General features: G+C 43.8%; 3 protein-coding genes across 3 annotated transcripts; 1 reads left to right on the top strand and 2 right to left on the bottom strand.

The window, feature by feature from the left end:
• Positions 1 to 76: 76 nt before the first annotated feature.
• On the bottom strand, positions 77 to 3,467 carry LOC124480652 (succinate dehydrogenase [ubiquinone] iron-sulfur subunit, mitochondrial-like). Its single transcript, XM_047040177.1, has 8 exons — positions 3,295 to 3,467; positions 2,313 to 2,446; positions 2,106 to 2,191; positions 1,771 to 1,907; positions 1,491 to 1,607; positions 1,060 to 1,161; positions 758 to 880; positions 77 to 358 (listed from the first exon to the last, which is right to left on the bottom strand). The coding sequence occupies exons 1-8, from the start codon at positions 3,358 to 3,360 to the stop codon at positions 278 to 280; spliced, it is 846 nt and encodes a 281-aa protein (XP_046896133.1). The 5' UTR covers positions 3,361 to 3,467; the 3' UTR covers positions 77 to 277.
• Positions 3,468 to 4,190: 723 nt separating this feature from the next.
• LOC124480897 (ATPase family AAA domain-containing protein 3-like) lies at positions 4,191 to 12,157 on the top strand. The gene is made up of 16 exons (XM_047040555.1): positions 4,191 to 4,507; positions 5,216 to 5,292; positions 5,520 to 5,621; positions 5,797 to 5,856; positions 6,021 to 6,090; positions 6,478 to 6,643; positions 7,080 to 7,149; positions 7,512 to 7,667; positions 7,818 to 7,874; positions 8,194 to 8,319; positions 8,527 to 8,651; positions 9,127 to 9,178; positions 9,337 to 9,407; positions 9,527 to 9,694; positions 9,980 to 10,088; positions 10,225 to 12,157. The coding sequence occupies exons 1-16, from the start codon at positions 4,321 to 4,323 to the stop codon at positions 12,049 to 12,051; spliced, it is 3,423 nt and encodes a 1,140-aa protein (XP_046896511.1). The 5' UTR covers positions 4,191 to 4,320; the 3' UTR covers positions 12,052 to 12,157.
• A 342-nt stretch (positions 12,158 to 12,499) lies between these two features.
• On the bottom strand, positions 12,500 to 20,944 carry tmem240a (transmembrane protein 240a). Its single transcript, XM_047040432.1, has 4 exons — positions 19,986 to 20,944; positions 19,535 to 19,641; positions 16,921 to 17,129; positions 12,500 to 13,667 (listed from the first exon to the last, which is right to left on the bottom strand). The coding sequence occupies exons 1-4, from the start codon at positions 20,040 to 20,042 to the stop codon at positions 13,513 to 13,515; spliced, it is 528 nt and encodes a 175-aa protein (XP_046896388.1). The 5' UTR covers positions 20,043 to 20,944; the 3' UTR covers positions 12,500 to 13,512.
• Positions 20,945 to 22,334: the final 1,390 nt, after the last annotated feature.

Genomic DNA, 22,334 nt, shown 5'->3' with positions numbered 1-22,334 from the left:
TACTCCCTCCATACCATGTTAGCTATCTGTGCTGTACACATCCACTCTAACATGCATAAAGGTTCCTGTACAACTGGGTTGGGCCCATTTCCACGACAGGCATGATGTTTGTGACAACACAACTCATTTATTTTGTGTATATTTTTGTACTTGTACGTCAATATTACATGTACTTGACTTAAAAGGCAAGTGTGCAATGAAAGTTTGAGTATGGCCTAAAATATTTATATGTAATTTAAGAGTTAAGTTAGAAATTTGAGGTGGATGTTGACAGCGTTCACAAGTTAGCTGACTTCTTCTCCTTGTAGGTCGCCATCATTTTCTTGATCTCTGCAATAGCTTTTCCTGGGTTAAGTCCCTTTAGAAAGAAAAAAACAGACGGCAGGTTAAATAATGATTGACCATGATGCAACCAGTGATACCTGACTATTATATTTTGTATTTACCCAGTTTGCAGGTTTTGAAATCACTCAAATGTTTACAGTGGCATGTCTGAGTATGCGTGTGTGTACCTTAGGGCAGGTATTTGTGTGTGTGTACCTCAGGACAGGTCTAGGTGTGTGCGTGTGTGTGTGTGTGTGTGTGTGTGTACCTTAAGGCAGGTCTGGGTGTGTGCGTGTGTGTGTGTGTGTACCATAGGGCAGGTCTGTGTCTGTGTGTGTGTGTGTGTACCTTAGGGCAGGTCTGGGTGTGTGCGTGTGTGTGTGTGTGTGTGTGTAGCCTTAGGGCAGGTCTGTGTCTGTGTGTGTGTGTGTACCTTAGGGCAGGTCTTAGTGCAGTTCATAATGGTGTGACAGCGGTAGAGGGAGAAGGGGTCCTGCAGCTTGGACAGACGCTCCTCCGTGAACTCATCACGAGAGTCGATCATCCAACGATACGCCTGTTTAGGTACGAACAGATTAGGAGACGCCATTTACAAAAAAAAACCCTCATCATAATCACCACAGTCAAACAGTTTTCTATCAAACGTACGATCATTTATTAAATTGTCAACCATTTAAATAACACTTATTAGTAAGTTTCGAGAATGATTGTGAAGGTTAACGGACAAATACACACCTGCATGAGTACAGCAGGTCCTAGGTATTTGTCACCGTTCCACCAGTAGCTGGGGCAGCTAGTGCTACAGCAGGCACATAGAATACACTCATACAGGCCGTCCTGTTTCATAGAGGATAGAAGAACAGACATGTAGAAATCCTTTTAGCTTTGGATCATATTGAGCCTTTCATCGTGTGTGTTCCTGTTGTCAGACTGTAATATTCAAGGAACTACTTGTTACAGGAACTATATTATGTGTAGTAATGCGGCACTATGTTTTATTATAGAGCCGCGTATTGATACCGTTTACAGTGATGCTTGGAGTGATCCTGTCTATAACCAAAAAGTATCAGTAAAGAGTTTGTGAACAATATTCTCCTGCATGGTTATTCATTTGTTAAGTGTAGAAACATAACACAGACGCAAAGAAGAGGATTATTTAAACTAACCAGTTTTTGCCTGTCTTCTACTGTTTGGTGATACTGCTCCTTGCCCTCCTGTGATTCGTCCTTCTTCTTCAGGAAGGGCTCGATGGATTTGTACTGCGCATAGAAGTTACTCATGTCCTGAGGTAAATCACACACACACACACATAAAGTCCATGAGGTATTCAGATATATTATATCATATGACTGAACATAACTGTGATCATTTTACATTTTGTTTCTTAATACATTAATAGAATATAATGATTTTCTTTATTCATCTAATATCAACATCCCCACTCACCGGCACCAGGTCTTTGACGACATACATGTGTGGAAGGGGGTAGATTTTGGTTGCTTTGCTTGTGTTGGAGTCTATTTTGTTCAGGCAAGCCAGTGTGTTGCCTCCATTGATGTTCATGGCACATGAACCACAGATACCTAAACATAAAATATGCAGCATTATTAAAACTGGTAATACCACCGTATAGATAGATTAATTCGCATATTTGTGTGCCACAAATGCTTCAATAACATCACAGTAATATGTAACGTATTATTTGATGTGTTCAAAAATGATTAAGTGATTAAGTATTAAATGATTAATGATTACATCGGACCATCTCTCTGTATTAATACCTTCTCTGCAGGAACGCCGGAAAGTAAGGGTGGGGTCCATCTCATTCTTGATTTTAATGAGTGCATCCAGCACCATAGGTCCACAGCTACAGAGAGAAAACAACCAGAACTTAAACACTGGATTTGACTGACAGGAACTTGTGCAAACAGGCAACCTTTGACCTCTTGACTTTTTTTACCCCCTTCCCCTCTGTGGATATCACTCACTTGTTGAGGTCGATCTCATAGGTCTGCATGCGTGGCTTATCACCAGTTGTATCAGGATCCCAGCGGTAGATCTGAAATTTCTTTATCCTGGGCTGAGGAGCAGGGGCTGCAGCTGTCTGGGCCCAGCGCACCATCTGAAAGAGACACAGAAAATGAATCAATGACCTTGGACAGGTATCAGAGTAAACCTACAGTGTATTGATTTTCTCTGATTGACTCTGAGAATAAACAAAAACAATCAGAAATGTAACTTTTTAAAATTGTTATTGAATGTCTTTTTTTCTGCTGTCTAGGGATATATTCAATTACAAGTCCTTGTAATTTTTGTATAATGTATTGCTCACAGCTGAACAACTACATATTAACAGTTTATTTATGTAATTTGGTGGCACTGAAGGTAGGGCTCCTCTCTAGTTTTGTAATCTTACGCCTGCACGAGTACAGTTCTGCCTTTCATAACAAGGTTCAGTCGCCCTCTAGAGTACAATCCTGCATTTCATAACAAGGTTCAGTCGCCCTCTAGTTGTAAGTAGGTGATACTACCCTTCGAAATTACATCACAGCACAATTTCAAGTTACCTAACTAACATTGTAGACACATTAGGTTATGACATTTTACTCTTCATCAAGTTAATTGATTTCAATTCAGTATTTATATTAGAGAACAGTAACATAGCCTACATTTTTATAAAAAGCATCTTGATATGTTGTACATTTCTAAAGTGCCGTAGTTGTGCAACATTCTGACAACTCAAATATGCTGAGTTGAGGTCTGAAGTCGAGTGGTTATCATACCCGACTGTCTAAATATCCAATCATATGCCACATAATTTAGTAATTTAAAGTTCATTTAATATACTAGGCTAGAAGCCAATATTATGTCACAGTATGGAAACACAGGCACGAATCAAGCATGCACAAAGTGATCTATCCTATACAGTTTTATGGTAATAATACTCTGAATTAATTCAAATTTACTTACCACCATCGCACCTGCGTTCTTAAACGCAACTGCTTTTCTTCCAACAGAGATGCACGCCACCGACATCTTTCTTGATACCGTGTCGATATTTTACTGACTACAAGACCGAGAAACTCCAGTCTCTTTACCTACCCGCCTGCTAGACGTTGATATTTTGACGTCAGTCTCACGCTCCCTTCAAAAGGTTACCAAACCCCATGGAGTACATAGAGGGTATTATATAATGACCTCTTGTACAACGCTCATTGCTTAAAGGTTGGGCGGTTATTGTGTAGATTAGATTGAACTTTGACAACATTTGATTTCAAATTACCAGACAGACAAAAGGCGACTAATGATAAAGTTGATGATAGCCTATAGGCTATAGATCTATAGATCTATATCCAATCCCAACAAATTCAGTTTAATTCTACTACTTGACTATTTTGGTGACAATTATTTATCTATGATATGTCCCTGTTCTTAATACACTGTGGTACACAGTACTGTAGTACAGCAGACTCCGAAATTACGAGAGATCAATTTACTGATGGGTGTTTTGCGTATATTGAATAGCCTACATGGATGCTCTAATTATGAGATTTGTAATGTGTTGTTAAGCTATTGTATAGACAAAGGAACTGTTACAGTAGAAGTTTGTGGATTGTTTGGCATCGGGTTTTGAAGAGTATGCCAAGTCCTTGTTTTCAGTCATGTCATGATGCACCTCATGCACTTTACAGATTATTATACAGTGTAAATAGTTCTTACACTATACAGAATTAGATTCAACAAAAACTAACAATAAAAGCGTAGCCTACAGTGGCGTCGAAGAGTTTGCCTACGTAAACCAATACATTTACAGTTTAATTCCAAACCCCGCCCCACAATGTATTGCGCTTGCGTGGTGAGTCGCTCCCAACGCGTGGCTGAATGAAGGTGTGTATAGCTATAGTGTGCAGAAGGAGAGGAGGAATTTTCTAAGAAACTCAGGACCCTCAGACCACCGAAACAGCACGAGGGGCAAAAATACTCCATTGAGCAAACATGTCGTGGCTCTTTGGCTGGGGAAAAGGATCCGGTACTCCCCCGACGGACGACCAAACGGCGTCCACCCCGGCCGAAGGGGGTTCGGGGGGTTCGGGAGGAGATAAGCCGAAGGACAAATGGAGTAACTTCGACCCAACTGGACTTGAACGAGCAGCTAAGGCAGCAAGAGACCTTGATAAATCACGTAGGTATTGTTTTAATAATGATGTAGTAAGGACATCGATCTGTAGGCCTATAATACTTAAAGTTGCCAGGATTTTTGCACGGCTTATAGTTTAGGATCAGATGTTGCAACAGTTGCATATACTATGATCAGTCATTGTATAAAAAAGCATATTTAGACAATTAATCATGCGCTTTGCAACAATGCATCCGTGCATACGGTTTAGTTTATTACACACTATCCGTGTAAACTGAGGTTGACACTACAAAGACAGGTGTCATTTGAACCAGGCTCTTTTTGGGGGGCGTGTCGATAAAGAAGGGAACAAAGTGTCCCTGGTGGTAGTGAGAGTCGGCTGTAGTTCTGGTTCAGGGATCAGATCACAAGGCCTTGTGTGTTGAAATGTTCATGTGTGTCTCTGTTTGTGTTGCCCACACGGGGCAGTATATATTTAGCCAATGAACGTGTGTGGTGCTTGCATGGCACATACTGTCCTATATGTGTATGTGTACATCGTTATGCATAGGCCTACTGGCGAAGAACAAGGTTCAAAGGTCAACAACGTGAAATGATCCAATAGTGTTTCTCAAAGTAAAATACCCCATTGAGTGTGTATTCAGTTATGAATTTATGTGTATAGTGTGTTCATAATTTTATAAATTGTTGGAAATATGTAGAATATATGAAGTTAAGGACGGTCTTAACTGTGTTTCTACCTCAACTCTGTAGGCCATGCAAAAGAAGCACTGGATCTTGCTCGTATGCAAGAGCAGTCTGTACAGTTGGAACATCAGAGTAGAGTGAAGGTTGGTGGGATTCTTCCAAACATGTTTAAATCCTATGAACAACACCTTCAAACAAGTGTTCACCTCCAACCACATTCTATATCGCAAGACTCTAGAGTTTTCAGTGCCCATACTGATTCCGACCGGAAGGTTCCGTGTTAGAGTGGTCGGCTTTGGACTCAGAGATAATAAGAATTCTCTGTGAAAGTTCCACACATGCCCCACAGCCTCTGCCCTCCCTTGTGTAGGAGTATGAGGCTGCCTTGGAGCAACTGAAGGGGGAGCAGATACGCCTGCAGGGGGAAGAGAGGCGGAAAACCCTCAATGAAGAGACGAAACAAAACCAAGCGGTATGGAAGTTCTTGTGTTAACAGTCTGAACACCAGGTATCCTCTCTCTTTGTCTTTTTCTCTCTCTCGCGCTCTCTCTCTCTCTGTATGTTTATTTAGACCAGTTATTGAAATGTTATTTTATTGTGTTAAATGTCCTTCTGACATGTGTCAAATGCTCTACTGTTACCTCTAGAGGGCACAATACCAAGACAAACTTGCCAGACAGAGATATGATGATCAACTCAGGCAACAGGTAAGCACTTGTACATTTTTTCATTGTGGTAACATCCCTTTACTAATCCGCTTGCTGACTAAATTTGAACTTTGACCCAATGACCTGCAATTGCATGCTGGTAGTGGTAGTGCTCTAGTCTGTCAATCCGTATTGGATGTGTAATAGCCTACGTTTATCTGCAGCAAATCCTCAATGAGGAGAACTTGCGCAAACAAGAGGAGTCTGTCATGAAGCAGGAGGCCATGAGGAAAGGTGAGGTGAACAAAGATGGGCGATGACATCAGTCATTTTTCCTCACAACGTTGTCATAGCTCCCATCCAGATGATTCGTACTGTATGTACTGTGCTAATACTGCTGTCACCCTAAACCTGTGGTTCCCAACCCTGGTCCTCAGGGCACCCTGTCCTGCCTGTTTTAGATGTTTCCCTGCTCCAACACACCTGATTCAAATGAATGGGTCGTTATCCAGCTCTGCAGAAGCTTGCTTATAACCATTCATTTGAATCCTGTGTGTTGGAGCAGGGAAACATTCTAAAACAGGCAGGACAGGGGTGCCCTGAGGACCAGGGTTGGGAACCACTGCCCTACACATACCTATTCAGGAGTGCATGCTCACTTAATCTCTTTTTTCCGACCAGCCACCATTGAGCATGAGATGGACCTGCGGCACAAGAACGAGATGCTCCGCGTGGAGGCAGAGGCCCAAGCTCGCGCCAAGGTCGAGCGAGAGAACGCAGACCTGATCCGAGAACAGATCCGTCTGAAAGCAGCAGAACACAGACAGACGGTTCTGGAGTCCATAAAGTGAGCTTAATCATAAACAAGACGCTGGCTGTAAGATTTTGTCGTTAGCTGGATATCACTAGAATCGTAAGGCTAATCTTTTGCTATTTTGTTGGTCATATTGCAACTTATTTTCACAGTCTGTTTGGGGCGAGTACTCAATAATATAATCTTCATATAATTCTTGGAGGAAAGTGGATATTAAAATAGAAGCACTGATAGTTTGATAAACATCGGTCCATGCATTATGGAGTTGACAAGATCTGAGACGGGTTTCATTTGCACTAGCCTCTTCTTAGTGGGCATTTAAATAAAGTTAGAAAACTAAGTGTCCTTGGTGGTGCTGTTGGCTGGCTGTAGTTCTACTGGTTCAGGCATCTGATCACATGGCTGTCCTTGTTCATTTGAGATCATAATGGAAGCAGTGAGTGTGATAATTATGTTTTGTTCATGGCAGGACTGCAGGAGCAGTGTTTGGGGAAGGATTCATGGGCTTCGTATCCGACTGGGACAAACTCACCGCCACGGTAATAAGTTAATCCCTGTCTGCTCACACCTCACCTTGAAACATTTATTGGGACTCCCAAAGGTGTCAATAAAGTTAAGACAAAGACTTGAATATTTTATATTTTATTGTACATTTTACTTCATTCAAATTCCACTTAGTTATTGCTAGTTATGTACCCTTAGAAATAGTTATTGGTTAATAGTTAAATGTGTTTAATGTATGCACCTTCCTACCAAAGCAAATTCCTTGTCTGTGCAAACTTTCATGGCAAATAAAACACATTCAGATTTTGATTTGAAAAGGGAATATTCTTTTCTCTATTTTTCCTCACCAAGTACTCACTCATCAAGTTATACACGTGTTTTCTGAATCTCTGTGCAGGTGGCTGGCTTTACCCTGCTGGCAGTTGGCGTGTACTCTGCCAGGAACGCCACCGGAGTGGCTGGACGCTACATCGAGGCCCGTCTGGGAAAGCCCTCCCTAGTCAGAGAGACCTCCAGGATCACTGTTGGAGAGGCCATCAAGCACCCTATAAAGGTGAACTGTTTTACATTTTATTCATTTAACTGACGCTTTTATCCCAAGTTTTTAACTTCAAAAACGAATGTTTAGTACTCAAACGGCTTTATGTTGTCCACTGGACAAAGATTAAAAACCAAACCTAACCTTTGACTTGTCCTACATCAGACGACAAAGCGTCTAAGGAGCAGACCACAGGATGCCCTGGAGGGAGTGGTTCTCAGTGTGAGTACTGTTCCACATACAACCCATCTAAAAGCTGCAACGACAAAACAATGACGTCTTCTTAGAAAGGCTAAATCATAACATTTTTTAATCACTGTTGAGAAATCCATTTGCTGTTTTCATCCCCTTATCCACCATGAATGAATGAAAACCTTTATTGCCCCGAGGGGAATTTGCTCTGCACCAAGAGCGTGAAAACAGATACATTCAACACTGCAGACAGGACAGTACAGTGGAAATCACATAATTATTAAAAAGCACAAATAAAATAATACAATATCTCTTCTTGTCTGCTGTGTTCTGCTTGTCCCTTGCGTAGCCTTCTCTGGAGGAGCGCGTGAGAGACATTGCCATCGCCACTCGTAACACCAGGCAGAACAAGGGCCTGTACAGGAACATCCTGATGTACGGACCACCTGGGACAGGCAAGACACTCTTTGCCAAGGTATACCAATCCATTCTCAGTAACACGAGGGAGAACATAGTCCATGACCTACAGTAGAATTGGCCATTAAAGTAGAGTTGGACATGACAGTTAGGGAAGATGATGAGGGCCGTTGGATACATTTGCGGTATCATTATCGTCTGGAGTCAAAAGGAAGACATTGTGCTGTTCTGTTACTTCCTGACTCGATGATCTGTCACCCTGCAGAAACTGGCTCTCCATTCTGGGATGGACTTTGCCATCATGACAGGAGGAGACGTAGCTCCCATGGGCCGTGATGGGGTGACGGCCATGCACAAGGTCTTTGACTGGGCTGGAACAAGCAGGCGCGGGTAAGGATCCCTCTACTTTACTCAGCACTTCCCCTTTGTCGCAGGGTTCATAGGTTAAGGTTTAAGGAATAAGGTGGCTGAGCCGTTAGGGAATCAGGCTAGTAATCAGAAGGTTGCTGGTGCGATTCCTGGCCGTGCCAAATTATGTTGTGTCCTTGGGCAAGGCACTTCACCCTACTTGTCTCGGGGGGAATGTCCCTGTACTTACTGTAAGTCGCTCTGGATAAGAGCATGTGCTAAATTACTAAATGTAAGACACAGATGATAAATCTTAGATTTTGGTGTCATCTGGCGCTACCTGCTAAGAAACAGGTGAATACAAATGTTTTAAAGTAGATAATTGGTATGACTCCCATCTCTCAGCAGGATAACATGTGCCTCATTATTAGACTTTGTTCCGGAATGTCTCCTAGCAACTGCTATGATGTTAACGACAAATAACTCTCTTTCTCCTTCATCATCTTGATCATTGTAGCGTCCTGCTGTTCGTAGATGAAGCCGATGCATTCCTGCGTAAACGATCCACTGTGAGTTCAACGACAGTTGGCAGTTTGTATTTACAGCTAACAGTTAGCTAATTTGCTCATACATTATTTATTTGCTGTTTTATATTTCTGCTGCTTTAGGCTCAGCCTCAGTTGCAGGTTACATTATTATAATTGTGTTTTTTTGGGGGGGTTTCCAGGAGAAAATCAGCGAGGACCTCAGAGCCACCTTGAACGCATTCCTTTACCGCACCGGAGAACAGAGTAACAAGTTAGGAACAGCCCTCGTCTCTGTATTATTCAATATGCGCTGTCAAGCGTGAAAAGGTCATCGCTTTGACTGAGAAGGTCATTGACTGCCTTTTAAATAAACCTATTTTACCTCTCCAGGTTTATGCTGGTGTTGGCGAGTAACCAGCCGGAGCAGTTTGACTGGGCAATAAACGACCGGATTGATGAGATTGTAAACTTCGCCCTCCCTGGACTGGAGGAGAGGGAGAGACTGGTCCGTCTGTACTTTGACAAATTTGTACTGGGGCCAGCCACTGTAGGCAGACAGTGAGTATACTCCTGTGTTCTGAGGTCTGGAGTTCCTCTTTGTGCCTCCCTCTATTTGCGTGATTGTTAGGAGCCAAAATCTGAATTCTACAGAGGCTACTTTGATAATACAAGCTCCTTTAATGTGACTTGTTCAAAGTTGTGACTTGAAAGTCAAGAAATATCCCTGTTATACAGGTGTTAAACGAGACTTGTCAACAGGGGGTTGCAGTAAACAAACAGGGTGTGGATTGTTTTTGAACGCCAGTCTGATGCAGAGCTTGCCGTGTTTGATCTGCTCTACAGGAGGTTGAAGTTGGCCCAGTTTGATTACGGACAGAAGTGTTCTGACATTGCGGCGCGTGCAGTGGGCATGTCTGGACGTGAGATTTCCAAGCTGGGCGTGGCCTGGCAGGTAAGCTTACAAGACCTACGGCTTTTTTTTAATTAACCTTTGACTCTTAATAAAACACGTTCTGAAAGAAAATCTGTGTTTAAAAAAAAAATCTAGATACCACAAGGTAACTTCTCTTCCATCTCTTCTCCGTAAGGCTGCTGCATACTCTTCTGAAGACGGTGTCTTGACCGAAGCCATGATCGATTCTAGAGTCGAAGATGCCATCAAGCAGCATGCCCAGAAAATGGACTGGCTGCATATGGAAGGCGGTGGCGAAAGTAGAAAAACCGGCATCGTGATCCCCAAGGGAGAGGGCGCCATTGGCTTCACGGCGGTTCTGGAAGCCGCTCCGCTGGCCCAAGCGGCCGTCCCATTGGCCCAGGCTTCAGCCCCGCTCATCCAGGAAGTGCTCCCAGTCGTGGAGGCGATGATCTCCAGTGCCCAGGCAGCAGCGGCAGCTGAGCCGGCACAGGAGGTCCAGGCAGCAGCCATCATTGAAGAGGCAGCCGCCCTGGTTAGAGAAGCTGCTGCTCCTGCTGTGGCCGAGGCCGCGGCTCCGGCTGAGGTGGTCGAGACCGTCGCGGAGACGGGGTCTGCTGCCCCGTTGGTCCAGGAGTTGGAGGCCGTCAAGATGGTGCAAGAGGAGCCTGCGGCTGCATCTGCTGTCCAGGAGGCTGTGGTGCCTGAAGTGAAGCTGGTGGAGGTGGATGTGACGGCGGAGGTCAGGGAGGCTGAAACACTGGTAGATGCGGCCCCCATCATCAAAGTTGATGCTGCCCAGGAGATGGAGGCCACAGCAGTAACCAAGGAAGCTGATGCCGTTGTCGCTGAGGCTGAGCCAATAGCAACTGAGGTTGCAAAGGAGGCTGAGCCAATAGCAGCTGAGGTTGCGAAGGAGGCTGAGCCAATAGTAGCTGAGGCCGCAAAGGAGGCTGAGCCAGTAGTAGCTGAGGTCGTAAAAGAGGCTGAGCCAATAGCAGCTGAGGTTGCAAAGGAGGCTGACCCAATAGCAGCTGAGGTTGCAAAGGAGGCTGAGCCAATAGCAGCTGAGGTTGCAAAGGAGGCTGAGCCAATAGTAGCTGAAGCCGCAAAGGAGGCTGAGCCAATAGCAGCTGAGGTCGTAAAGGAGGCTGTGCCAATAGCAGCTGAGGTCGCAAAGGAGGCTGAGCCAATAGTAGCTGAGGCCGCAAAGGAGGCTGAGCCAATAGCAGCTGAGGTCGTAAAGGAGGCTGAGCCAATAGCAGCTGAGGTCGCAAAGGAGGCTGAGCCAATAGCAGCTGAGGTTGCAAAGGAGTCTGAGCCAATAGTAGCTGAGGTTGTAAAAGAGGCTGAGCCAATAGTTGCTGAGGCCGCAAAGGAGGCTGAGCCAATAGCGGCTGAAGCAGCAAAGGAGGCTGAGCCAATAGTAGCTGAGGTTGCAAAGGAGGCTAAGCCAATAGTGGCTGAGGTTGCAAAGGAGGCTGAGCCAATAGTGGCTGAGGCAGCAAAGGAGGCAGAGCCAATAGCGGCTGAGGTTGTAAAGGAGGCTGAGCCAATATCAACTGAGGTTGTAAAGGAGGCTGAGCCAATAGCATCTGAGGTTGTAAAAGAGGCTGAGCCAATAGCAGCTGAGGTTGCAAAGGAGGCTGAGCCAATAACAGCTGAGGTTGTAAAAGAAGCCCCTGTTGCTAAAGAGTCAGAAGCCCCCATAACCCCGGAGACAGACGCCACAGCAGCCCCCGTAACCCCGGAGACAGAGGCCGCAGCGGCCCCCGTAACCCCGGAGACAGAGGCCACTGCTTCTAAGGTTGACACGGAAACTGTCGTTGCCAAGGACTCTGAGGCTACTCAAACTACAGCCACCAAGGACCCTGTTGCCACAGCAACTCCTGCCTCTCAGGAGGCAGACAGCAGCAAAGCTGACAAATCTGCTGCTAAAGATGAGGGTGGGGATGACCCAGACAAACCAAAAGATCCCCCGAAGAAATGGTTTAAATGGTGAAACCGATGAAGCTATGGGTCAGGAAGAAAGAAAATGAATTAAGAATCAAGAAGATGTACTGTTTTGATGGATTGTCTGTCATTGTGATTAAAGGGCTTTTGATGTTGGTATCAGCCTGTTCCTTATTGCACTTGTATTAAAGTTGGGGCAAAAAAAATATGCTAATGGTTTTGGAGGCCTCAAGGAAAAAAAGGAGAGCTTGACCTTCAGGGCTGCTTAAGTGCATATAGCTCTCTCATGTCAAACGATCGCGGCTATCTTTACATACCAACATATAATTTGACCCATTATATACATAGCTTGCCTCTAAAATGGACAATTTCCCCGCCAGTTAAAGATGAATACCATATCATGAGTCCTGTTCTGAGATTACCCTCTCACAATGTCTAACAAGCCTACACACACTGATGTTGAGGGAACGACACATTCAAACGTTAGGGGTCACTGTTGTGCTTCAATGGCACTTTTAATAAAACAGACATTTCATCCTCACAACAGCAATGTCTGGACAAAGAGGGGGAGGGGGGACAGAGCGAGGGTTCCCTCTACTGATAGGCTGGTTGCTTCTGATAAGGATGAGGTTATTGGATCTAGCTAATCGGGAAGTGCTATTGGACATGATTTTGGGAAGACGAGGGAAGCACTGAATGGTCTCTGTCTTATCTTGGCTGGCATCAATTTTTCCTCTCATTTCTCATAAAACTATATTATAACACAGCACAGAGAACCCAGACCTCAAGCATAGGCTCCCCTCCCCCTCAAATATATACAAGTAAAATGAATACATTCATTTAATTCACTAAGTAACAAAGCTAATTAATCTGTGTTTTTTTTTGTCGCAGAAATCACACGGTTCATTTCCAGTCATCTGACTTAACGTTCTGTTTTTCTCCATACAGTCCATCAGGTTTACTCTTGACACACAATCCCCCCCCCCTTCCTCACACCCTTTAAAGTTCCACACCCATATATTTATAACTATTTACAGAAGCAGCAACCTATTCATCCAATCACAAAAAGCCCCCTTTCTAACAAGTCAAATACACTCCAACCCAAACAGAAAAAAAGATATAATCATGGCACCCGATTCTCTCCACCCATTTCATACACTGTTACCCTGTTCTAAAAGAGCATGCCAAGTTTCAACAATGAACACATAAAATGTCTATACAGAAAACACCCTTAAAAAGTTTTTTTTTCCCCTCCATCAATAGTGGACATAAGACAATATTTCAGTGGCAACTATCATGTTCTTCTTTCTCTGCTTGAGTTGTGGGGTCGGTTGTTTCGTCAGTCAGGTCGTCGTAAGAAAGTTCCGTCTTGGGGTGGGGGGGGTGGAGGGGGTGTGTTATGAACAGTGACAGGGCAGTTTTCAAGGGTCTCTGAGGCAGCAGTTGGCCATGGGGCAGTTTGGGGTAAGGAGTGGGGGAGGAGGAGATGGTTGGGGGTCTTGTTTAAAAGTCAGAGGTGGCGGGGGCTGGGGTGGCCGTTGTGGTAGAGCTTCTGCTTGATGTGGACCATGTTACCGCTGGAGTCTTCCAACTGTCTGAGCTGGGCACGGCGACGAAGGTCTCGAAGGTTGCAGAACTGGGGCAGCCACGACCAGGAAGGGGTGTCTGGGAGAGTGGAGAGTGAGTTAAGAGAGGGGGAGAGTAGACGGGGGAGAGTGGAGAGAGTAGACAGAGAAGGGGGAGACAGGGGGGAGAGTGGAGAGACAAGACAGAAGGGGGAGACAGGGGGAGAGTGGGAAGGGTCAATGAGATCAGTGAGGCAAAGTTACCAAAACATCAACAATATTTATTGCCTGAATCTCTATTGACTAGTTATAGATGACAGTAGAAAAAAACCACAATGCTGTATTTACAACTATTACGCCTAATACATACATTTTGGGTGTGTAATACAGAGTTTTGTAATTTAATATGTTGTGGGAGTTTGCCACTTAGGTTGTTTCTCTGTATCACAAAATTCCTGCCAAATCTGTGAAGTGAGAAAAGTGAGTAAAACACAACAGTAAATGGAGTGGAAGCTTCTGGACAGGGGCATTACGCTATTGGATGAGCTGAGAATCAATCTATTAGAGTGCATTCAATGCCCAAGTAAACTTCAGACCTATACTACTCTGTAATAAATGTCCTTTGTTGATGCTCTATCTTTGAATTGATCATGTTTGTTGTACACTATACGGTAATTTACCTGTGCATGCGGTTGTTATGTAGATCAGGTTTTTAATTAAAATAGGCTCATCTCAATTGGACTAACCTGGTGAAATAAAGGTTGGATCTATATAAAATATATAACCATAAACATATAATGATAATAAAACCATATGCATGTGTGACACAGTGAATAACACAGTGACAAAACCTTGATCATTCCAACCACTCAGACCATACCAGCCTGTGTAGTGCTTCTTCCAAACTGTAATTTCCATTCAAATCTTAAAAACAGGAACTGAAACTAAATGATCCAGATTTTCTCCCTCGAGACATGTGTGTGTGCGACGCAGTGTGGGTTTGAATAGAAGTGCAGGGATTTGTCTGTGTCAGACGTGTGGAACGTAGCTGGCAAAGCAAGGGCCACTGAGACAGCAAGGGGAGGAGGGAGGGTCCCAGACTGCACACCCACTAGCAAATGGCCCCGCTAGAGGTTGGAGGGGGAGGGAGGACTGGGGGAGGAGGCAGGTGGCGGGGAGGGAGGGAGTCAGGGGGAGGGAGGGGGGAATTATTTATAGCTGTGAATGGGTATGCAATCCACAAGGACTGTTCTGAAGGGTATCCAAAGGAAAAGAGAAAACGAGACAGGTTCCTCTTCTCATTTGAATAAAAGGATGGAAAGATGGAGATGGAGTCAGGAGAAAAATTAAAATGGTAATGTAATGCGGAAAGTGGGGTAAGGGCATAAATGTAAAGGTCTTTTGTGGAGGCAGGAAGGAAGAAATGGTTATGCCAAGTCATCATTTTACCCCTTTTTTGTTATCTCTTTGTTTTTCTATTTTGTTATATGAAATGTATTTCCAAAAGAAGACATGGGTGCCAGAAGAAAAATACATTAGATATTCATGGCAATATACAAAAAGAAAAACGACCACATCTTCACCACTGAGAGGCTGTGTAAAGAAAATAGATTGGGGAGTAGATTCAATAACTGAATGGAGAGGGGAAGAAGCTTGGGCTGTAGATTTTATTTTTAGAATTATAAAAAGAAAAAAAGAATCAATGTGCACCTCAATGCTGTGTGTGTATGTGTGTGTGTGTATATGTGTGTATGTAAGCGAACATGTTTCTCCCCTCGCCCGCCATTCCAGCTGCTCCCTCTCATTCTATTTATAGCTACCGAGGAGAGAGAATGTGTGTGTGTGTGTGTGTGTGAGAGAGAGAGAAAGAGAGAGAGGGAGAGAGAGAGTGAGAGAATGAGAGAGAGGGAGGGAGAGAGCATAGGTGGGGGTGGGGATGTGACAGTATCTCCAACACCACCCCCACCCACGTCTCGCTCCGTCAGCCTCACCTTCACTCCCCATCTCAGGCAGGCTAAACGACTCTGACCCGCCATCAACGTCACAGCCAAACACACCATCAGAGGGGCATTCCCTGCATTCTCTAGGATTCCAGTGCTTAGAAACAGCTATAACCATCACTCAACACCTAGAGGTAATGCATATGGATGTAGGCTTTCAACTGGTAATTTTGTTTTCTGGATGTGTGGTACGTAATATGCTGACGCCTCAGCAGAGATGGTGTATTGACTCACTGCTGCACTGCTATACTGTATGTTTGCGTGTACATACTGTCAATACAAGGGCTGACATCAGAGATATTTTTGTATGGTTGAAATTTAAGCTCCATGCTCTCTATTCAGTGCTGACTTAGAAACAACATAAATGGAACACATGTCCAAAATATATAGCATCAATCTTTTTCACTGTAAAGTAAAAGGAGCTCTCTTCAAATCACCCCACCCCCCGCCATTGTGTGGTGATTTTAATGGAAGTAATTGGTTATTAATATAACTTGACACCTACTAGAGAGATGCACTTAGCTGTGGGGAACATTTTAAGGAGCTCCTCTGGGCTGCCAGAACATATAGGTCATAGACTCTATATGACATAGAGCCTACGACAACTAAAGGTACTATATGGAACCCTTGTCAGGCCTGAAAGATCTGGAACTCTTCACAGTTCAGGAATTAGTCTAGTGTTCTAAATTCTAAAATGGTTCAAGAAAGAGCAGCTTTTTTTTTTTTTTTTTAATAGCTCCCAGCAAAATCCAAAGTTATAGGTCTTATTTTAGACAAAGAGGTACACAAGAGAAAACTGATGTTTATGGAATATTCAAACACATACATAAGGGTAAAATACTGGAGAAGATGAATAGGATTATTCTTATATTCTTTCACACTGGCACGATCCTGGTCATCGATGCGTATCTTTACAATGTACAGAAATATATACCTGTCCTGGCGAATGTTTTACGGAAACCATTTCGGAGTTTCTCAATATTCTATATTTCGCCTACGTGGTTGCACAGTTATCGATGTGTCCTGCACTATGTCTCTCACTGGTTCAGTAATTCCATTCTGAAACCTTAGCACAACTGCCAAGTCTACTCTGCGATACAGCGGGCATCCTCTGCATTGAAACATTTCTCTTTGTAATATAAACAGGGGCCCAACCGCTTTATCAATACAACATTGTCTTTGGGGTGGGTGGCAGGAGGAGGAGAAGGGGGGTGGGGGAACGTGGCGGTTCCTTTTTCTTACACCTTTCCATAAATGTTACTTGGTAGTGGAATTATCACTGTACTGTACCACACATAGTACAGCTGTTTATCGAACCAGAGCACCACCATGCTAGTGAGCTGGTTGACTCACCATAGTAACGGCTGGCCCTCCAGGCCCTGACGGCACAGTGCAGCACCCCATCCAGCCACAGCAGGAGCCAGCTGATGCAGAACCCCAGCAGCAGGCCCAGCATCAAGTCCATCTCCTGCTTGGTCACACTGTCACTGACGAAGTAGTTCTCAGACGAGTCCACCAGAGAGTGGTCGCCATCGTACGGGATCACGTAGTGGACGTGGTGCCTGTGGAAAGATGGTGGAAGGGTTTCGGTTGCTGTTATTGGAAATTTAAAAGAATAATGGATGGAAAATCATGTGTATTTTCTGTTGTTGTTGTTGTTGTTTGATGAAAGCACATTTCCAGAGGTGATAGTGAGAGGGGAGAGAGACAAAGATGAATAAGGAATATGTAATGTATTGGAGAAAGGATGTGGAGTTATGAACTATCAAGTGATTGTTCAAGTGACAGTGACTTCAACAGAACACAATGTGCGTGTGGGGAACTGTGGATTTTACAGTGTTGGTGTCGACTAGCGAAAACTGCAATCTTTTGCTTCTCCACACTGAACCCAGAGACTTTCTCAAACAGCAGTTTCAAGCAATATTACTACCAAAACTGGAACCAGGATCTGCCGGAATCCCCTTCACACACTCATAATCCTCATCCAATTACTGAAATTCCGTCATTCCGTCATTGATACGTACTGACCACCATTCACAATCAATCTGACGCCAGGGACACTTGTTCCTCTAAACAGCGAACAACAGGACCGTACCCCATCCGGTGATTGGAAGTCCGAGCCCCACAGAGTCCCGTCATAGAGCAGTAGAGGGGCCTCCCGGCTCCCATGCAGTCTCTGCTGCCAAATGAAATGACAGTGGACGTGTCCTCAAGCCTGACTAGGTGTGCACCCGCCAACGCGATGACGCCTCAAAACCTCACGTTCAAAAGGTAGACTCAGCATTCAAGCTCAGGTGCTCTCTCCCTTTTCATCTTGTCTATTCCGCTTAACATTCACCCTCAAAGTGTAAACATCTTACGTAAAACTCTTACTTAGGAGCATTTTCCAGGTCAGTGAAAGACATTCATTTGACAGTGAATACCCTGGACTACAAGTATAGTTTGTAGTAAACAGACAGTTACAATATCAGTATGGTTCAGAAATTAACGTTTTTTATGCCCATAGATATCAATGAAACGTGTTTGTGTTACCCCAAAATATTGTATTAAATGTGAGGAAGGGAATTAGATGACCATATACATGCATGGTCATCTAACTTCTGATGGTGGCAAGAATACCAGCCCCGACAGAAAAATATACAGTCACACACAATGCAGGCACAGAGGCATTGAAAAGGCATTGAAAAAAGTATTACTCTACAAATCACATCTCCAACCTTGGCCTGTCCATGGTACATAATAGCCAAGATACATACCCTGCAAAAAGCCTCCAAAAGTGTTGGAGTGTTTGAGAGCTGCCTCCCAAAAAGCTTTTCCTAGATTATCCCTCAATGACAATGCTAATCTCACAAATACCTGATGACCCATATCTGGATGTCAGACTGAACCTGGCCACAACACAAAATGGCATTACTCTAACACCATGACAGATAGGTAAATGCCTGTTTACAGATAATTTAGTGAATCAATAAGCCAAATGCTATGTACATTGACCACAGACCGACCTTTGCATATAGCCTTATATGGGATATGATATATAGACAACTAGGACCTTCAACTGCTGGCCTGAGCAGACAATTCATACCTTAATAACCTAATAACAGTTAAAGCTGTGTGCGTATTCACTGCATCACAGGCTCTTCCCAAACCTGGCAGGACACTGTTGCCATACCCTTAATCAAGATAGGACACTTCACTTAAAAATACAAACAAGATGAAAGACACAAAGGCACCCCACTCCATGACTAAGATCTCTGTCCTGATTTGAAGCTTTAAATCAATCTCCGGATTTAGTATAAATTATGCTTTGTTTGTTTATTGTTTATACTACTGTTTATAGTAGGCCTAAATAATTGGTGGTTTTGATAAACACCAGATAATTACAACTTGATGTATGCTTGGGCTGTCCAAACATAAGAGAAGTCATTTTTTCAAGCATGTATCAGGTTGAATTTCCCGTCCTCATAATCAGTTGGTAATTGGCTAATAACTATTGGCTTCATATTACAGTTCTGTCAGATAAGAAAAACTAAAAACGTACTTGATGCTCAGAAGCCTATCAACTGTGTGAGCTACAAGCGTTCAAAAGGATCCCTTATTTATCATAATTCATTACATATTTATGGCTCCAGCACACCTTCGTATGCAGTAAAACGGAATCACTGCTAGCCTACATTGAGACCGTCAAACACTGCATCGTAAACAAGTCTTATACCGTGAGACACAACCCACGGATAAAATCACATTCGACATCAATTAGTGAGTATTTCACGGGATTAAGCATTGAGTAGGGTATGTTACATTTAAGAGCTTGTGAGAATGGCTCATCGACAGAAATCATTCTAGAGGCCTATTGAGCAATTATAATTTGACAGAGAGAATCCCAGCGTTTTTCACGCTGCCCCTTCGTATGAAATGTGTCACACATTATTTTCTAACCAATTATTGTGTGCTGTTGGGTTTTTACCTTCCACAGTTGCAATGACAGACTCGGTCCTCTCCTCGTAGATGCGGTAAGATGTAGTTGTGAAAGCGATCCAGTAGTGCGTTCATGTCCATTAAACAGGCTATTGCCTGCAAAGAACCATTCGAGTCAACTGGGACATGACAAGCACTATTTCCAACATAGCATCATTATGACCTGGCATGGCAGTCAGTTTCAATGGAAACAGAAAAAGCTACTGGAAATCCAGTAGAATTATTTGGAAAACACTCTTCCTCCTAAATGGACTGGATATTACTTATTTATGATAGTCCTGGTTAATTATAGGTAGGCTAGCCCACTTTAAAAAGGCCAACGATCTGTGTCTTATACAGAAATGTGTTTATTTATCCGAGGCCTAAGTCCTAAGTTTTAAACCGATGTGGTGCTCAGTGAGATAATTCATGATGTTGTTGAAATAAAATAAACATCTTACCATAACAACTGAAGCACCAAGAATCATAAAAATCATGGTGGTTGTGATCATATGCATCAAAACTTCCAAACTCTCCGCTGTGCTCGAGACTCCTCTACCCGCGGCACTGCAAACGCTCCGGCTGGGCTCTAGGCACTCTGTCCCGGGAGGAGACGCTCATTGAGGCGCCCTGACTACACCTGACTCTCCGTCCCTTGAAACTCGCCAGATTGGTGTGCAATGAAACGGCGTAGCTGCAGGAGCTGAGCCGGCCCGGTGTCCTCCTTCCCCCCCACCCGTTTGACACAAGCACTCACTAGCCTTCACTCTATTCTCCTCTTACAGCAACGTGTCGATTCAATGTTGCGGACCGGGTCGTGAATAGTTGCGCGTTGCGTAGCGCCGGGTTTGGCTGAACGAAGGTGCTGGTATAGAGGCTTTCCAGGCACCCTGATAACCAATACAACAGCGCTCAACGCTACGATCCCATTCAGAAAAATTCAGCAAACGTGAAAAAGGGTTAGCCGGTCGTTGAACAGGGATATCCTCCAGGATTATGGCCCCCTCAAGACAGCACGTTATTCCCGCCGTACAATTAGTTAATTGACGAGTTATCGATAAATAGGACCCTCCATCGATGAACACTCAATTGCTCTTGCCTATAGTCTAGATATTTCAAATAATTGCAATAGTACGTTTCTTAGTAGTCCTTGTCCTCTTTGTACACAGAAATGGCTTGGTAACATCGATCAAACTAAATCGAGACATAGAACCAGTCGGAACTGGACCCACCCTACCCTCAGTCCAGTTGAGATCAGGCAACGGCAACTGCATCAACGCCCGGAGACAGACATGCATGATTATCCCATCTTGTCTTATCGCAACCAGAAGCATCCACCGCCACCATCCCTTTGCGCGCGCGTGTGTGTGTATGTGTGTGTGTGTATTTGTGGGCGTGAGATATCCTACGGAGAGAAGATGAAAACAGAAAATATGTTCATCTCATTTCTCTGATGCAAACATTCAGATCCAGTCGACCGGATAATTCCAATTACGTTTGCAGCGGTTTACTTTCTATACTTTTTTCTCCAGGCGTTAGACGTTTAAATCACCATCGCCACATACCCTTTCTCTCTCTCTCTCTCTCTCTCTCTCTCTCTCTCTCTCACACACACTCTCTCTCTCTCTCTCTCTTTTTTTTCTCTGTGTGTCTTTCTCTCTAGACGTTGCAGTTAATTTTCTGATTCTGCGCCATTTCGCCGGGCTGTGTTCATATTCACACAAGCTTGCCAATTTAGCTTTCTAATTCCTAACCTAGTCGTGATCATATAAAAATCATATAAGTCAAAACAATTCTTACATGTTCTGGCACATAGCCTACTTCATTCTCAAGCTCGGTCACTTATCTCCAGGAGCTCTGTCCATCTAGAACAAACTGAGATGTTCATGTTGAACATTATCCCAGGGTAAATGTCAAAAAGTAGGCTATATCCCAAACGTCTCAATCCTTCAAAACACTTTGGCGTGATCCAAAATCAACACACTGCAAGAAAACTTGTGTTAAAGGAACGATGTATTAACAACCTATGTTTTTTCCCTATAGGTTAGGCTCGAGGTTGGCATCCAGGCACGCGGGCCCACTCACAGTTCAGGACCTTGGACAGTAGCCACCCGGGCGATAGTCGATTGGCCAAAGCCGATCTACAGAAACCAATGGATATCTTCCTCCTTGTGGATTGGAACAAATTGGTTAAAAGAGCGGGCAACTTTGCATCTTTGGTATAGCACACAGTTCGGTCTGTCTGAAAAGATTCATATGAAAAATAAACCTTGTTTTTTTTATTTTATTTTAATTTAGCACTCTGCAATATTTCCATGTGCCAGAACAAATACATAATATACAGACTCAGACATCATGTTGACCTGATTTTGTTCCGTTTGTAGCCACTGAAACTGGAATGACATTTCACTTAGATTCTGTCTTCCTGTAGTTTTTTATTCTCATCCTGTTACTGTTGCATTTTTAAGTCCCGGGGCTGTTTCTTTACTCACTGTGGTGCTGGTGTGCAACTCTCTCTCTTTCTCACTCTTTCTCTCTCTCTCTCTCTCTCTCTCTCTCTTCTACCCACTCCTCCCCCACACACATTCTCTCCAACGACATGTTGTCATAAGGAGGATTGGTGAAAAGGATGGAACAGATTTTTGGAGAGAAGAGGAGAGTGGAGGAAAAGAGAAAAGAGAGTGATGATGGGGGCCTGTTTTCCTTCAAAACACATAACTCACCTCCCACCTTATCCTGAGTCATACACTGAAACACACAGCTTTGCAACATGAATATGACTCAAAGCTTGATTTTTGACTGCCAGGCGT

Source organism: Hypomesus transpacificus, chromosome 18, assembly GCF_021917145.1.
Source record: "Hypomesus transpacificus isolate Combined female chromosome 18, fHypTra1, whole genome shotgun sequence".
Taxonomy (NCBI): domain Eukaryota; kingdom Metazoa; phylum Chordata; class Actinopteri; order Osmeriformes; family Osmeridae; genus Hypomesus; species Hypomesus transpacificus.
The sequence above is the reverse complement of the archived record's forward strand: the minus strand, read 5'-3'. Positions and strand labels throughout refer to the sequence as shown.

What these genes read in the sequence shown, in the direction of transcription:
- tmem240a (XM_047040432.1), bottom strand. Translation starts at nt 20,042, where the DNA reads ATGCATATGATCACAACCACCATGATTTTTATGATTCTTGGTGCTTCA. An exon ending in TGTCATTGCAACTGTGGAAG is followed by an intron (nt 17,130 to 19,534) that starts GTAAAAACCCAA and finishes ATCTTTCCACAG; the next exon opens with GCACCACGTCCACTACGTGA. An exon ending in GAGGGCCAGCCGTTACTATG is followed by an intron (nt 13,668 to 16,920) that starts GTGAGTCAACCA and finishes CCACTCTCCCAG; the next exon opens with ACACCCCTTCCTGGTCGTGG.
- LOC124480652 (XM_047040177.1), bottom strand. Translation starts at nt 3,360, where the DNA reads ATGTCGGTGGCGTGCATCTCTGTTGGAAGAAAAGCAGTTGCGTTTAAG. An exon ending in TCGTCAAAGACCTGGTGCCG is followed by an intron (nt 1,608 to 1,770) that starts GTGAGTGGGGAT and finishes GATTTACCTCAG; the next exon opens with GACATGAGTAACTTCTATGC. An exon ending in GACCTGCTGTACTCATGCAG is followed by an intron (nt 881 to 1,059) that starts GTGTGTATTTGT and finishes GTACCTAAACAG; the next exon opens with GCGTATCGTTGGATGATCGA.
- LOC124480897 (XM_047040555.1), top strand. Translation starts at nt 4,321, where the DNA reads ATGTCGTGGCTCTTTGGCTGGGGAAAAGGATCCGGTACTCCCCCGACG. An exon ending in AACATCAGAGTAGAGTGAAG is followed by an intron (nt 5,293 to 5,519) that starts GTTGGTGGGATT and finishes TCCCTTGTGTAG; the next exon opens with GAGTATGAGGCTGCCTTGGA. An exon ending in AGACGAAACAAAACCAAGCG is followed by an intron (nt 5,622 to 5,796) that starts GTATGGAAGTTC and finishes TGTTACCTCTAG; the next exon opens with AGGGCACAATACCAAGACAA.